Source organism: Carettochelys insculpta, chromosome 3 (assembly GCF_033958435.1).
Source record: "Carettochelys insculpta isolate YL-2023 chromosome 3, ASM3395843v1, whole genome shotgun sequence".
Lineage (NCBI taxonomy): Eukaryota > Metazoa > Chordata > Testudines > Carettochelyidae > Carettochelys > Carettochelys insculpta.
The window spans coordinates 21,988,541-22,005,059 of NC_134139.1; the positions used below are offsets into that span (position 1 = coordinate 21,988,541).

General features: G+C 44.1%; 1 protein-coding gene across 4 annotated transcripts in view; it reads left to right on the forward strand.

The window, feature by feature from the left end:
- The window catches only part of USP34 (ubiquitin specific peptidase 34), a 344,835-nt gene that overhangs the window by 320,481 nt on the left and 7,835 nt on the right, over positions 1–16,519 (forward strand). For all 4 annotated transcript variants that reach the window (XM_074989455.1, XM_074989457.1, XM_074989456.1 and 1 more), the window contains 6 exons: positions 2,405–2,531; positions 2,883–2,990; positions 4,126–4,230; positions 4,352–4,476; positions 5,381–5,504; positions 12,721–12,800. In XM_074989455.1, coding sequence (XP_074845556.1) covers positions 2,405–2,531; positions 2,883–2,990; positions 4,126–4,230; positions 4,352–4,476; positions 5,381–5,504; positions 12,721–12,800 — 669 coding nt within the window. The remainder of the gene's footprint in view (positions 1–2,404; positions 2,532–2,882; positions 2,991–4,125; positions 4,231–4,351; positions 4,477–5,380; positions 5,505–12,720; positions 12,801–16,519) is intronic.

Sequence of the window (16,519 nt, forward strand, 5' to 3'; positions counted from 1 at the left end):
TATAAAAAGCCGGGGAGAGGAGATAGCTGATTAAATCCTAGGATACTTATAAAACCAGACATCTTCAAGAGTCTGTCATTAGCTACTAGATCTCAGACGTTCGAATTTCCCATTGAGGACAATGTTAATAACAAAACCTATAGGGAAAAATGGATTAGAAAAACCAAAACAAACCTTTCCTTTTGTTAAAGAAAATAAATCACAAAGTCAAATTTCTGGAATACCACAATAAAAAGTAAACCTATTAAACCATATCTGCTTTGAAATTTTTGCTGGATTCCTCTTGTCTCTTAGAAATGTTTAGGTGTAAGAAATTTGAGCTGAACAATTCATGAACCAGGCTCTAAATATGGCTATACAATGCTTGTTTTCATATATATTTCTGTCCCAGCATATTAAAAAGATATGCCCAGAAATGAAGTGTAACTAGATTTATAAGCTAGGTTCACCGTCTAGTTGAATGGTGCTAGTCATGGATTAAGTTGCTTCATTCAGATAGGCTTGCACTGGACCCAATGCAACTCCATTAAAGGCAGCAGGCACTGGATAAGGTCGCATTGTGATATGAGCAACGTCTTGTCAGAGCTGCTATTCAGTTTGTAATTACTGTACTATATTGTAGGCCATATGCTGCCACTTGTCTGCTAAAGATATTTTTATATATTAAATAAACAACAGTAAGAATCTTCCATATTAGCAGAACAGATTTCCTTACTGCAGCAGTTTGACGATTTATCCTCCTGGTATAAATATAAATCATAATTAAATTAATGCATAACTTTGCATTATGTTGTGAGGGAGATTAATATTTTATTCCGTGCTTCCTTATCTGGTGAAAGTTTGAAGCATAACTGGCATTCCAGCAGAATCAATATCTTCTCGGCCAAAGCTTTGTAATATCGGGCATTGCCAGAACTATGAGTAGCCTATACCACTATGAAGAAGTGAGTTAACTCACGAAAGCTCATGCTCTAAACTTTTCTGTTAGTCTATAAGGTGCCACAGGACCCTTCGTTGCTCTATACCGCTGTGGTTTCTCTACAAGTCAAAAAGCCCCAGATGCTGATTTTTTGACATAGTAATCCATCAGATGACATAGTTTTGTACATCTCTGAACAGTGCACATAAATTTAAGCAGAATATATGATTATTCTCTAACCACTGTGTTCTGAAATATATACAGAAGATGCAGCAAAATCAATCTCTCTGGGCTCAGCTGTCCCCTCTGGTACTGCACGCTATCGCACAGACTAAGCCCCAATCTTCACGAGGGAACAAAGTCAATACTGATATGTTGATTCTAGCCCTCGTGTAGACCAGGCCTCAGTGTTTTTGGTATACTTGGTTTTTTGGGTTTTAGACTTTATTGGCTCCACCTGCTACCTATTCAGACTTAGTTATTGCTTTGAGCCACAGATGTTTGGCAAAATGTATGCATACACAGATTGCATTCTTCTTGAAGCAAAGCTCCTCCTTTTATGAAATTTTATACACTATACTGGATGTGTTTGCAAAGTTTTTTCTGTTTCATGAATCAGACTGTTTGCCTCTGCAGTCAGAGTTTGCTCTGTTTTTCAGTAGAATTTATAAACATATTTTCCACAGCTTCACAGTGGGAGATTTCAGATTTCTTTTGTTCTGGCAAAATTAGAGGAGTCAAATAAAAATCAGTCTTACAAACATAAGCAAGTCAGTCAGTTAAATAATGGACTGACTACCATCTCTCCCTTATACCAAAACTCTGTACTAGGGTAGGAGATGATATGAGATATTAAGTAATGATATTACTTACAATTGCTTTCTTTTTGAGCATCACATATTGGTTGTTAAATGACTGTTCATTATTTGGAGCGCCTAGTGTGCATGCTGAATTCTTCTTTAGCTTTATATGTGGCACCATCTGTCACAAAATGTTTCTGTGGTGGTAAAATAAATATAAAAGTAGCATCTGTAGCATTAAGTAAGAAATCATAATGAATTTTTAATTTGTTGTTAGGGATGTAAAATCCTGTTTAATTAGTTTACCGCTTACATGTTAGCTTTTACTGGGTAACTGATTTAAAGGGGGTACGCGGCTGGGGAGGGCCCCCGCTATAGACAGGGGCTACTATGGCTGGGCTGGGGCACCCTGGCCTGTGGGGTGCCAGAAACTGGGCTGCTCCAGCCTGATTAAAGTGCTCCTGCAGCCACACTGGAGTGGCCCCCACCCATGGCAGGCCCACGGGGCAGGAGCAGCCCTCTGCCTACAGCAGGCCCCATGGGTTTGCTTCAGCCCCTACCAGTTAACCATAACTGGTAAACCATATTCATTTAGAGTGAGGCTTACCAGTTAATTGTTAACATCCCTATTTGTTGTTATGAACTTTTACTTCAAGTTTGCTTTCTTTTTTTTTTTTTTTTGTAGTCCTTTAACACTTTGCACATGATGTACCATGAAGCCACGGCTTGTCATGTGACTGGAGACCTGGTGGAACTTTTGTCAATATTCCTTTCAGTCCTTAAATCTACACGTCCATATCTTCAGAGAAAAGGTTTGGTAATGATTGTCTTTTACTGAGAATAAAGGCTTCAGTTTGTTTGAACTAATTTGTTTGAACTTTCATAGTTTGTCTCTTTGCTTTCTAACCTTGGGGTCTCACATTCCATTTCTAGACATAATAGTAAATTAATAACAATTTAAGTGTTAAAAAGTATCATAAATAAATGGTAGAGTTTTGACAGCAGTAGACCAGTGGCAGGTCTTGTGCTTCAAATATGATTAAGATCACGTTTACAAAATTGGCACAATTTAATTGCTCCATGTTTCCATTTTGTTTCTGATTTTTAGGAATTAAAATTAATAAAGAAGTTGGATGACAGATAACATGTTTTTGTATTTGCAGACGTGAAGCAAGCGCTAATCCAGTGGCAGGAGCGAATTGAATTTGCCCATAAGCTCTTAACTCTGTTAAATTCTTACAGTCCTTCAGAACTTAGAAATGCTTGCATTGGTAAGTTGTATTAATACTATTGCAGTCAGGAAAGATTTTTTGGCCATATAACTGTGGGCTGACAATTAAAATTCAGAATCAGTTCTATATTTTGAATATTTATTGAATATTCTGCAAATTGGATTTAATTTTTGTTTTCTCAAAAATCTTACTAATTCTCGTATCTCAAAAATAAAATTAATATTTAGGATTTTAAGGCATTTTACATGAGCAGTTACTCATCTAATTCGTTTAAAAAATAGGTGCCTGATTCTATTCTTGCTTATACTAATGTAAATCAGGAATAACTCAGTTGAAATCAGTAGATTTACAAGGGTATTAATAAGATCAGAATCAAGTTCCAGCTCTTTAATTTAGCATACACAGAGTAGCTAAATTTAATACTTCAACTTAACAGAAAAACTCTTTTGTGATGCAGTGAAAACCTTGTGACCTTAGTAAAAACTGTTTGTGTCCTATTTTTATACACAATTCACTGAAAAATACAACAATAAAAGTGAAAAGACATGTTAAATAGCTTTTAAAAATACAGGGCTGTGGTATTTTTTATTTTTTGATTCCTCATGGGGTGTTTAACTTGTAGGAATGGATGTCAAACCAAGGAAGTCTTGTCTCCTTGCATTGGTAGACTTCTTCTGAAAGGTTTTATCTGTTTGTAAGGAGTAGAATCTGCATTTTTGCATTGTTTTGTGAAGGCCTAACCCACTGTCCAAATTAAACCTATTTTTAATATAATGTGTGTGACTTTTCCCATTACTTTGAGTGCCCTTGTCATTGTCGTCCTGGCTGCTGCTGGTTGTCATTTTCCAGGCGTCAGACCTCATATGGTAAAGAAGAACCAAAGAGGGTAATTCTCTTGAGCTTCTACTTCCTACAGTTTGACACCCCTCTTATTGGTTGATAAGGGACTGTTGATATAGCACTGATCTGGTTTTCTTTTAATGGAAGAGGTGAAGGGAACTTCAATTTCATGTGTTTTCACTTTAAGTTTTGTTCACTATAAAGCTTTCTTCCACATTGTGCACTAGCAGAAGCAATACTAAATAGATCAGGTTGGCAAACGCATGAGCCATAAATTAAGTTTACATTTAAGAAATTACTTTATTTAACTGCAAAACCAACTTTTCATTTGTAGATGTCCTCAAGGAGCTTGTGCTTTTAAGCCCTCATGATTTCCTGCACACGCTGGTTCCATTTTTGCAGCACAACCATTGTACATACCACCACAGTAATATCCCAAGTATGTATTTATAACTGTATTTTGCAGTTGAATTTCACTACAATTGATATTTCTGTGTATTGAGGGCTGCTGTTGTTGACCTTTTTAATTCATCATTATTTTGTCACAATTTACACTACAGTGTCTCTTGGCCCTTATTTCCCATGTCGTGAAAACCTGAAATTAATGGGAGGGAAAAGTAATATCCGTCCTCCTCGTCCTGAACTCAACATGTGCCTCTTGCCTACAATGGTAGAAGCCAGCAAGGTATGTATTATGTATAACAATAGGGAATTTTAACTTACGTAAGTACAGTTTTTAAAAATTTGCTCATATAGTAAGTTTAGTGGGTAAATAGAGCATACAAGGCATCATTTTGTAAGCACTTAAAATTATGCTTTCTTTTCAAACAAGAAATATATAATGCCACGGACAGGAAAATAGGCTTATCCTCGGTGGGTTTGAATTATGTGGTGGTGCCTGTGCCCAAATTGATAAAATATTAAGGATTTTGCATAACACATTTTATACTGTGTGAGCCCAACATTTTAGAATTAATAATTCCTTAGCACGAAGACCCAGTTCTTAAACAAGTCTCTAAAATTGCACCAGCCATCTTTTTGCATCTGTTTTTTTTTACTTTGTGTTTTTGCAAGATACTGTGTGTGCATGTCTCAAATATTTAGATTTCTAAATATCTGATCTGTGACTGACAATGCTTAAGCATATAAATCCACAAATTTGATTTAAAAATTATATTTGAAAACTTTGGCATGCAAAATTGCAGACATGATTTTATCAGGTGGGTTGATATATGCCTTTGAAAATTTGGTACTAGACGCTTACCTAAAAAACAGACTTCGAAGTAAATTTTGGCTGTTGTAGGCTGATATTAATCTGGTTATTGATATGCCATTTAAAAATGGAAAAGTATCTTATACATTTAAATGCATGTACACTGATCTGCAAATTAACATCTCATTTTATTCAGATCACATGGTTTGAGTTAGAGATGGGAATTCTCATCAGGTTTTACAGCAGTCTGTCATTAAATGCATTGAACACTAACAGTTTCTAATAAGCTTAACTGAATTTTTAGGAGTATCATGTACTTGTCTAGCTGCTTAATAAGCTTAATCTATTTATAAATTTGGTCTTCTTAAATTTACAGGGTAAAGATGATGTTTATGATCGTATGCTTCTAGACTACTTCTTTTCATACCATCAGTTCATCCACCTATTATGTCGAGTTGCAATCAACTGTGAAAAGTTTACTGAAACTTTAGTTAAGATGAGTAAGTATGGAAGTTAAACAGTAAATTCTACCTGCACAGACATCCTTAGCCATTGAGATGCTTTTGGTAATTATGAGACCACTACGTTTAATTTTTAAAATATAATTCAGTAGACAATGGGATTTAAACTCAAAAATATCTAAATTCCTTTTGAAAATGAGATTTGGTCTCCTGAATCAGTTACGCATTACAAAGCTGAGCACAGCAACACATAAATACCTTTAAAAATTTAGACCTTAATCCTCAACCTGGCAGAGGCTGCCAACAAGTGTGCCAAACTAGTGCAAATGCTGAGAGTTGTCTCTGGAATATGGATGCACTATCTGTGCAGTAGTAGCTGAATTGAGACCACTAATTCATTGAATGCAAGCAATCTAAAAGCCATCAGAGTGCACCAATTCTGTCACTGTAGATGTGGGCCTAGTTAGTTGAGTTTAGCATCTGACCACACTATTACTTTTAGCTTAGCTTGTACTCTGTGAAAAAGGTCACTTGCACACATAGCAGCTGTGTTTGAGCCCAGCAGAAGTTTTAAATTAATCTTTCTTTTTCGAGTGTCCCCGTGGGTGCTCCACAATAGGTGTCGGGCTCGCCCGGCGCCACAGATCAGAAGTCTTCCAGCAGTTTCTCCTGGATCGCGCATGCGCCGTTGTGCGCTGCCCCCCTGCACACCCCCAGCCATGTGCATAATCCGGTCCCCGCCAGTTCCTTCTCAACCGCCATCGGCTGCAGACAGAATCTACTCAGGCTAAGGCCAGAATCAGATTAAACAGTGGTTTTTTTCTACGTGTCATTTGTTGTTTTTGGTTATTTTAAAAAAAGAAAAAAAAAAAAAAAGAAAAAGAGGAGTGGAGAAGAGAAGAGCGGACGTGAAGGCCATTTAGGCCGCCCGCGGCCCCGCAGGCCGATGATCACTATTTGGGGTGGAAAGGCACAGATTAAGTGCTAAGTATCCTATTAACAGTAAAGGATTCACCGCAATGGCCTCTTCAGGTTTTAAAAAGCGTGAGTCATGCTGTGAAGCTGTGCCGGCCTCCGTGGGGCATAGCGAGTGCATCCGATGCCTGGGGGAATCACAGGCTACCCAGAAGTGTTCTCACTGTGCTAAGCTCACAGCCAGGGCCAGGAAGGACAGAGCAATGAGGCGTAAAATGCTCTTGTTGATAAGGCTCTCCAGCTGGAGTTGCTGGAGAAGCCTCACCCAGAAGGGCCCTCTGGGTTGCATAAGAGGAGGACAGTTTTCTCTGACCCCCTGGGTGCAGAAACGGAGGAAACTCTCCCTGGCTCGATCCTTGCCGGCGTTTGCAGCGAGCAGGATGAGCGGAGCACACAGCCCCCAGCCGCATACGCAGGCAAGTGGCAGCGCAGCAGGGCACGTGGCAGAGGCTGAGCCTCCGGTTATACAACAGCCGGCACGCGCGGCACCTAGAGCGTCAGCGAGGCAAGCGCCGGACCCGGCGGCACCAACGGTGCAGGGGCGCCAGGCACGGAGCCTGCAGGCACCAGAGGAGGATACCCGGCACAGAAGGGGGTGGTGCCGGCCCTGCAGGGGAGGGGCAAGGCAAAATCAAAAACCCGGCACCACAGTCCATCTCCGGACAGGGCTGCCCTGCTGTTAGCACCAAGCCCTCCCCCGCGATACACACGCCGCACCGAAGGCCTGTGTCTCCACCGGCCCATCCGGAACCTCCTTCTCCGTTCCTCCAACCAATGTCACCATGGCTTGGGCCACCTTCACCATTTTCTGGGATTGGATCCCCTGGAGTACTATCACAAGCCATTTTCACCTCTATCTATGTCGTCGCGGAGATCTTGCTCTCCCAGACATTGGGGGTACACACCCCGTGAGTGGTCTAGGTCTCCATCCCCAGACCCTTGCCCATGCTGCCTTGGTCGTCCTTACCATGCTGGACACAGACACCGCAGGCCTACACCCAGGGGCAGGTACCCCCTGGCCGCTCAATACCCCCGTGGGCACTCCCGATCGGGGACGGAAACACAGTTGTCTCAAGGGGAGTTAATTTTAGAACCCCGAGACTTTCCTTCACAATCCTCCAGCGAGCAAGTGTATCATCGACGGCAGTAGCCTGAGGGTTCAAGGGAGGTTTACCCTAGTGGTTCCTCCTCATCCTCCCCAGATGAGGCCATGGCCCCTGGGGATGTCTCTCCCCCAGATGACCTTAAACAGTTTCAGGAGCTGTTTAAAAGGGTGGCTTTCACGCAAGACATTCAAACGGCAGAGGTGCAGGAGAAACATTACAAACTCCTGGAAAATTTGAGACCCCCGGCTTCGTCCAAAATTGCTATTCCGCTGGACGAAGCCATTCTGGAGTCAGCCATTACTATATGGCAGACTCCGGCCTCTGTTCCGCCTACGAACAAGAGAGCGGATAAGAAGTACTTTGTCCTGGCAAAGGGCATGGAGTTCCTCTTTAGTCACCCACAACCAAATTCTTTGGTGGTCGAATCGTCCCAGCAGAGGTCAAAGGCTTCTCAGTACAAATCGGGGGGATCGGACAAAGATGCTAAGAAGCTAGAGCTGTTTGGCAGGAAGGTATACTCCTCTTCTACCCTGCTATTGAGAATGGCAAATTATGGGCACACCTAGCAAACCATAATTTTGATAATTACTCCAGGCTTACTCCCCTCATGGATTCACTTCCGGAAGACAAAAAGCCGATGTTAAAGGTGATTATTCAAGAGGGCTACGCAGCATCGTGGACGGGAGTCCAGATTGCCCTGGATGTGGCAGACACAGCGGCACGTTCAACGGCTACAGCAGTGGTCATGCGTAGAGAATCCTGGCCCCAGATGTCGGGTATCCCGAGGGACCTACAGGTGAAGATCGTGGACCTTCCCTTTGATGCATAAAAGCTGTTTGCAGACTCAACCGACTCGGTCCCTCACTCCAGTAAGGACTCGAGTGCCACACTTAGAACCTTGGGCATTTATACTCCTCCATACAGGAGGGAAAAATTTTATCCTCAGCAAAGACGCTATGCTTACAACCACAGCGTGCTCAATATCAACGGGGCTACGGCCAAGGGCTCTATCAACAGCAGCAACAGTACAGAACTCCTAGGTGACGTTCTCCGCAAAGCCGTACGCCCTCGGGTCAGGCCCAAAGGCAACAAGTTTGATGGGTATGTCGGGGGCTGCACTATCAAATACCATCGCTCAATGCCACTCTCATGTCATGTTCCATCATCGCCTCAGATCGTTCCACTACCAATGGCAAAAGATCACCACAGACAAATGGGTGCTGGAGATCATAGCCATGGGTTACGCGATCCCCTTCCAGTCGCTTCCACCGACGAAGCCTCCCACCAGGCCTCACCTCAGGGATGCTGCCACGAGGCGAGGCTCAAGCAGAAGGTGAATCACCTTATGTTCATAGGGGAGGTGGAAAGACTGCCGGAATAATTCCAGGGGAATGTTTTTATTCACGCTACTTCCTACCAGAAAAGAAAACAGGAGACTGGAGGCCCATCTTAGATCTTCGGGGCCTCAACCGTTACTTGCGCAAGCAACGTTTTCGGATGATCACAGTTGCCTTGATACTCACGGCACTGGCCGATGGAGACTCGGTTGCAGCACTCGACTTACAAGATGCTTACTTTCATGTAACAATCCACCCAGTACACAGACGCTTCCTCCGCTTCACGGTCGGCCAGGAGCGCTTCCAGCACAGGGTTCTTCCATTCAGCCTCTCCTCGGCCCCCAGAGTCTTTACCAAAACCCGGCAGTGGTGTCAGCCTACCTGCACAGACGGGGTGTTTATTTTTCCCATATCTGGGCAACTGCCTGCTAAAAGGGGCCTCGAAGGCAGAGGTCTCACGCATGATACGCGTCACAGCGTACACGTTTTTCTTCGCTGGGTCTAGTCATCAACCTTGCAAAGTCAAAGTCCGAACCCACACAACATATAGAGTTCATAGGGGCACGCATAAAATCTATCACAGCGAGGGTGTACCTACCCGATGCCCGCTTCCGCGCCATCAGTTCGCTGGTGCAAGTCATCACATACAGCCCCACGGTGCTGGTCTTAATGTGCTTACAGCTGCTGGGCCACATGGCGGCAGCGATGTTTGTGGTACAGAATGCCAGGTTGCACATGTGAAGCCTGCAGCATTGGCTGGCGAGCGTTTACAAACCGGCATCCCACACTGTCCACAGGGTGGTGTCGCCCACAACAGAGGTGCGTAGATTCCTGGCGTGGTGGGAAAACCCCGAGAATCTGCTAGTGGGGGTGCCTTTTTCACCAACCACAAATTTCTATTTTTTCTTACTACCGACGCCTCCCACATGGGATGGAGAGCGCACATCGGCGACGAGGTAACGCAAGGGCTATGGTCCCCTGTGAAACAGACACTGCACATAAACATGCTGGAGCTCAGAGCAGTGTTCAAGGCCTGCAAACATTTTCAAGATTACCTACATGTCAAAGTAGTTGGGATTCAATACCGACAATACCTCCACTATGTTTTACATCAATCGACAAGGAGGAGCACGATCCCGTGCCCTATGTGCGGAAGCAGTCCAATTGTAGAATTGGTGCATCACCAACAACATAACGTTGAAAGCCTCGTACTTGCTGGGCACTCACAACGTGAAGGCAGATCAGCTGAGCAGGCGCTTCGCAATCACGCACGAATGGCAGATCCTCTCCGATCTGCTACGGCGCATTTTTCGTACATGGGGGTTTCCCCAGATCGATCTGTTTGCCACAAGGTCTTGCACAAAGCCATAAGGGAGACAGCTCGCATGATACTCATAGTCCCACTTGGGATTGGCAGCAATGGCTTCCCTTGCTTTTGCGCATGTCGGACCGCCCACCGCTCCCTCTACCAGTGCACCCGCACCCTCAGGGTCTGCACCTACAAGCATGGCAAATCAGTGGCTCAGCTCTGTAAAGAGCACGTGTACGGAGGGAGTACAACAAGTCCTGGAATGTAGCTGAAGGACCTCCACCAGGAGGACTTACAAGCAGAAATGGACTCGATTCACAGCCTGGTGTTCCGCCAAGCAGTTAGCTCCCCTTGACGTCCCTATACCTGTAATACTAGAATACTTATTGGACCTCAAGAGAGGTGGGCTTTCTCTATCCTCGCTAAAGGTCCTCCTTGCCGCTATATCAGCCTTTCGGCATACAGAGGAAGGGCCCACGGTATTCGCCCATCCTATCGTTACCAGGTTCTTGAAGGGGCTGGTAAACCTGCATCCCCCCTCGGAAACCGCTTCCACCATCGTGGAATTTGGACTTGGTGCTCAGCACGCTATCGGGTCCACCTTTTGCACCATTAGCCACAGTTCCCATACGTCTCCTTACGATTAAAAAAAAAAACAAAACCTTCCTCCTTGGAACTACGTCAGCCCGCAGGGTGAGTGAGCTCGCGGCAGTGATGGCAATGCCGCACTGCACAGTATTCTCAAAGGAGGCAGTAACCTTAAGGCTGCACCCAGCCTTTGTTCCAAAAGTCTCTTCGGAGTCCAATCTTAAAGAGCCAATAGTTTTACCCTCGTTTTACCCGAAGCCTCACAGCTCCGGCAAGGAGGCACGCCTGCATCTCCTAAATATGAGGAGGGCGTTGGCCTTCTACACAGACAGAACTAAGTCCTTCCGGAAAATGGACAGGCTTCTAGTCTCTCTCGCTCCCGGGTCAAAGGGAGAAGGTCTCTCTTCACAGAGAATCTCAAAGCACATTGCGTCCTGTATAAAAATGTGCTTCGAACTTCGAAAGACTCCTTTGCTGGCCCCGCCCAGGGCACACTCCACCAGGGCAATGGCGGCGTCAACAGCCTTCTTCAAGGGCATCGTGTTAACAGACATCTGTAGAGCGGCGACCTGGTCATCCTATGACACCTTCGCCCAGCATTATGCCCTGCCTCGGGTATTCCAAGAGGATACCCGTCTGTCGACAGCAGTCCTCTCGGGGGCAAGCTGCACATAAACCAATTACCCACCTCCTTACTTGGGTTACTGCTGGGTAGTCACCTGTTGTGGAGCACCCACAGGGACCACTCGAAGAAGAAAGAGAAGTTACTCACCTGTAGTAACGATGGTTCTTCGAGATGTGCCCCCGTGGGTGCTCCACCACCCGCCCATCCTCCCCGCTTCGGATCTCTGTCTAGTGTTTTTCAGGAGCATCCGAGGCGGTTGGTCAAGGAACTGGCGGGGACCGGATCGTGCACGCGGCTGGAGGTGCGCAGGGGGGCGGCGCGCGCCAGCACATGCGTGATAAAGGAGAAACTGCTGGAAGATTTCCGATCTGGGGCGCCGGGCGAGCCCGACACCTGTTGCGGAGGACCCACGGGGACGCATCTCGAAGAACCATCGTTACTACAGGTGAGTAACTTCGCTTTCTATTGCCACTCCAGCACATTTTTATACTGTGTCTGTTTAACCACTTCAGCAGTCCTTCCTGCTCCCCCCTTTCTCTGTGTAGGTCATCTTGAAGGGAATTGCTGCACTGCTGAGTGAAGCTGTGTGTATGCACTTTTGTACTAGCTACTCATATTTTCCCAGCATACAGTATGGTTTAGGCAGCAGTGGTGAGTGTAGATACCCAATCATGGTTATGAGTTCAGAAATGTTTCTATGTAATTGGGTAAGACCTGTGTCTCTGGTTACAAAATGATGGAGATAGCATGGATTGGCTTTTTTCAGGTCGGAGTTCAGAAGGACATTGAGTCACCCACTAATTCTTTTTCAAGTCACGAACCATCTAAGACATGTAATATTTTGTGTGGGATGTTTCTGCTGAAGTGTTTATTGAGGTTGTATATCCTTTGTTGATTGGTCTGCTACCTAGACAGCATTTCATTAGGTGTATCTAAATAAAGTTGCTCGAGGTCAAGATGAAGGTTAGGCAGTTTCAGATCTGTTGTGCTCATGCTGCCTTGCTTTTTTAAAAAATATTCAAACTGATAAGTTGTTCCAGCTAAAGAATTTAAAAAAAAAACAGTATTGAGATCCAGAGGCTGTATTTTAGACTCATCAGGTAAAAATGCTGAGCTAAGTTCCATTCTGTAGACTATCTGTACTATAAACCGATGATTGATGTTAAAACATTGTGGTCATATGTAACTGGTTTAGGATATAGTCTTCTGAGTTTTTATGGTGCTTCATAGGTATTCAGGTAAAATTATATATATATCTCCTACAGTTTAAGGTAGTTCTTTATGTCATCAGTTTTGTTTTCTCTTGAAATTTCAGGTGTCCTAGTTGCTTATGAAGGTTTACCACTGCATCTTGCATTATTTCCCAAACTTTGGACTGAGCTATACCAAACTCAGGTAAAATTTAAATGGGTTCAAGGAATAACTGATCGAGAATATTTACAAGATATGACAACTGTAAATGCTTTTAAGCGAGTTACTTTTTAAATGGCAATTCATAACACTGATTTCTAGTTAAGTTCATTAGAGTGTTTCCCATGGTCCCATAAAGTTTGCTTACAGTCACCAGGCCTGGTCTCATTTATCTTTGCTGTTATTTAGTTGTAATGTACCCCTAAGTGTCTTCTGAGAGTCCACTAAGCAGTGGAAATGTTGGTAATGGGTGTAGGCAACACTGACCTCCTGTGGTTCAGCAAATTCTCTCATGCAGCACCAGTCAGGTCCCAAGGGTTACAGACTAGAAAGGTTCAATCTATACAAACTTTATTTGAAAAGAAGTTTTTAAAAAATTAAATCAGCATAGATTACTTGTCACATTGCAAGCTTTGAAAGATGCATATGACCAAGTTCTAAAATCTTGAAAAATATGCAGTTTATAATGGAAATGCTTGACACAGTGTTAACATTAATTGCACCAGGGCTGTGTATTCCCATTTGTGACAGATAGCACCTCTGGCATTGACGTGCATAATTCTTCTATCTAGTAGTGTCTTTTATGCTACCTGCTCACTCCTCATCCTCCCTTGCAAAGGGTGCCAGGGTTACTAAAGTGGGAGTGCTTTTCATGACAGTTTTTCTTTGATTTTTGCCTTCTGGGACTATTTTCTTTCCCGACTGATTAACAGTTATTTAGCACAGTCTTTCTTCACTCCAAAAATAAGGAAACTTTACAGCAACATTGTAAGGCAAATTACAACTCTAAAGTGACATTGGTATCATGTCAATCCCCTTCATGCGACAAAACACAGTTCTGTGATATCACTTCAGCTAGTCACATGTACCCACAAGATAGTTTGCTTTTAAAGCAGTATTAAAAAAATTGAGACTGCTGCTATCCTCTCCTTTTCTTTCTCGGATGTCAGATTATTCATGCAGTAATGCCTGTATTTAGGTTTAGTTTACAGACAGGTCTTTATCAGCATAAGAGGTGATACCTTTTTTCCAGGCCTTTCTCTGGCTTCCATAGGATGGACTACAAAGGAAAATATTTTTATTCATGCTCTTCACAACCAGGTCACTTACATCTGAGGCTATTCAAGATGCCGAAGGTAAAAATAACACGTGCTTATCATGAGATTTTTTTCTTGCTTCCCTTACTATCAACAGTAATATTTCCAGTTAGAAGATGATGTTAATCTTGTTCTTAACCCCTTTTATAGCATGTGGTCACCACTGGAAATAAAAGCTTCCACCTTAAGGTTCTGGAGTTAAGTGATTTGTCTGTTCAAGTTAGGTGTGCGCACCACCTGCACAGCTGCCAGACAGTTATACCCTGAACCTTCAAGTGGTGCCAGTGTAGAGCCCTATATATGACATTGCTGACCCTCCGTTCCTTCTTACCGCTCGTGTGGGCTGTTGGGATTGTGGCTGAGTACTTGTTGCTACACCACCTCTCCGTTTGTCTTTCTTGTAAATAATTGTAAATAGTTCTTTAGCATAGCTGTTGTTTTCCAGTTAGTGTTAAACAGTCAGCAGGTGGAGAAGGGTCTGGTGCTCCAGGTGCTTATGCCACCTTCCTCCTCCTCCCCACTCCCCAACATTTGGCCCCGTGTTTCCTTCTCTATCTGCCCTTGAAAGTGGCCTTCCTGGTGGCCATCACTTCTGCCAGAAGGATGTCTTGAGCTCCAGGCCCTTGTGTTGGAGTTCCCTGTATACACTGTTCCACAGGGACAAGGTTCAACTCTGCCCTCACCCAGCTTTCCTGCTAAAAGTGGTCTCCATCCATATTGGCCAGACATTTTCCTGCCTATTTTCTTTCCTAAACCTTACAGCTCCCTGTAGGAGCAGCAGCTGCACTCTCTCAATGTGGGTGCTTGCTGTCTATATGGACCAGACTAAGCCCTTCCGTAAAACTTTGCAGCTCTTTTTGACTGTTGCTGATTGAATAAAGGGGCTTCCAGTTTCATCACAGCACGTCTGTTCCTGGATCATGTCCTGTATACAAACGTATTGCGACATTGCCTGTTGTGGTGCAGGCTGTGAGAGCTCATGTGTCTCCAGGAAATCTATCAAGCTGCAACATGGTCCGCTGTACACACTTTTCCATTTCACAATGCTATTGTGCAGCAGTCTAGAAGAGATGCATGCAGCCTTCAGGGCTATTGTCCTTGAGTCAGCCACACATTGACGTCAACCCTTCGTCCTAGGTTTGGCTTGTGAATCACCTAACTTGAATAGATATGAGCAAGCACTGGAAGAAGAAAAATGGTTACTCACCATTGTAACTGTTCTTCGAGATTTAATGCTCATACCTATTTGAAACCCACTCTCCTTCCCCACTCTCGGAGTAGCTTGCAAAAAGGAACTGAGGTGTGGTCGTGTCGGCAGGTTCATATATAGGTAGTGTGACCAGGCGTCCCTACTTATTTGTTAAAATAGACAAATTGCCCCATATTTAGGCCCTCGGGGCTTGGGGGTGGGAGCACCAGGGGCTGCCACTTTCCTGGGGCTCTGGGCCGGGAGTGCCCCAGCCACCACTTTCCTGGGGCTCTGGGACAGGAGTGCCTGTGGCTGCCACTTTCTCAGAGCTCTGGGCTGGGAGCTCCCACAACCACCAGTTTCCTGGGGCTCCAGGCCAGGAGCTCCTGTGGCCACCGCTTCTCTGGGGCTTGGAGGAGCTGCACCTCCCCCTCCCCCATAGCTCCCTGTCCCGTATTTGGGACAGGAGATATGGTCACCCTATATATAGGGCTCCAAACCAGTGCCACTGCAGGGGAATCTGTATGCAGATCACATGAGACTCAGCCAAGATGTTATAATAGTCATAACTACATTTTGGTAGTTTAATCCAAGGGTCCTCTAATTTTAGCAACACTTTCCAGCTTATTATATCTTTATGTTTAGGTTGGATTCATGATCTCCACCTGATCCTGAGTTGTCAAGTGTTGACACCCTGATTTATAGATTTTTGAAAATTCCAAGACTATGTAACAATTGGCAGTGGTTGTGATTTTAATTTCCACCCTGGGATGTTTGGGGCAGTGGTCCTCACTCACTTTGTAATATCCTGTTTTATTGAAGGATTGCTAGTAGAGTTACCTACTGCTTTGACTTCACGATTGGATTTCTTTACAATGGTGCTATATTACAGTGGGTGTTCATTCCTGAGTTACTCCTCTTTTCAGTTGGAATTGGAGTCTTCTTTCTAAAAGCTCTCTGGATCTCTAGTCTGCTCTTTATCAGAATATAATCTGTATTACACAGCATACAAGAGCAGCTTCTCATACCCATAGCTGCTTCCTGGATTTGTTAGTTGCATGCCAGATAAGCAGTTCTCTGCAGTGTCCCTAAGGGAAGTGTGACATGGTCTTAATCTGCTTAATCCCCATTTGGAGTCTTAAATCATCACTGTTTCCATCTCCAACAGACCACTAACTTGTCTGTTTCCTCAATTCTCTTTTACACCTTTGTCAAGACTTCTCACCTGTTCAGTCACCTGCATATATCAAGATATTCAGTTAATCCAAAGGCAGCAACTGTTGTGGGTCTGCTGTCTTTTTCACAGCATTGCCAAGCTGTTGCTTGTAGCTCTATTTTTGTCTCATTACTTCGGAGAGGTCTCATAGGAGTGCAATAGTGGCCGACATATTCTCTTGTCCTACCTTCTAGAGCTGGTG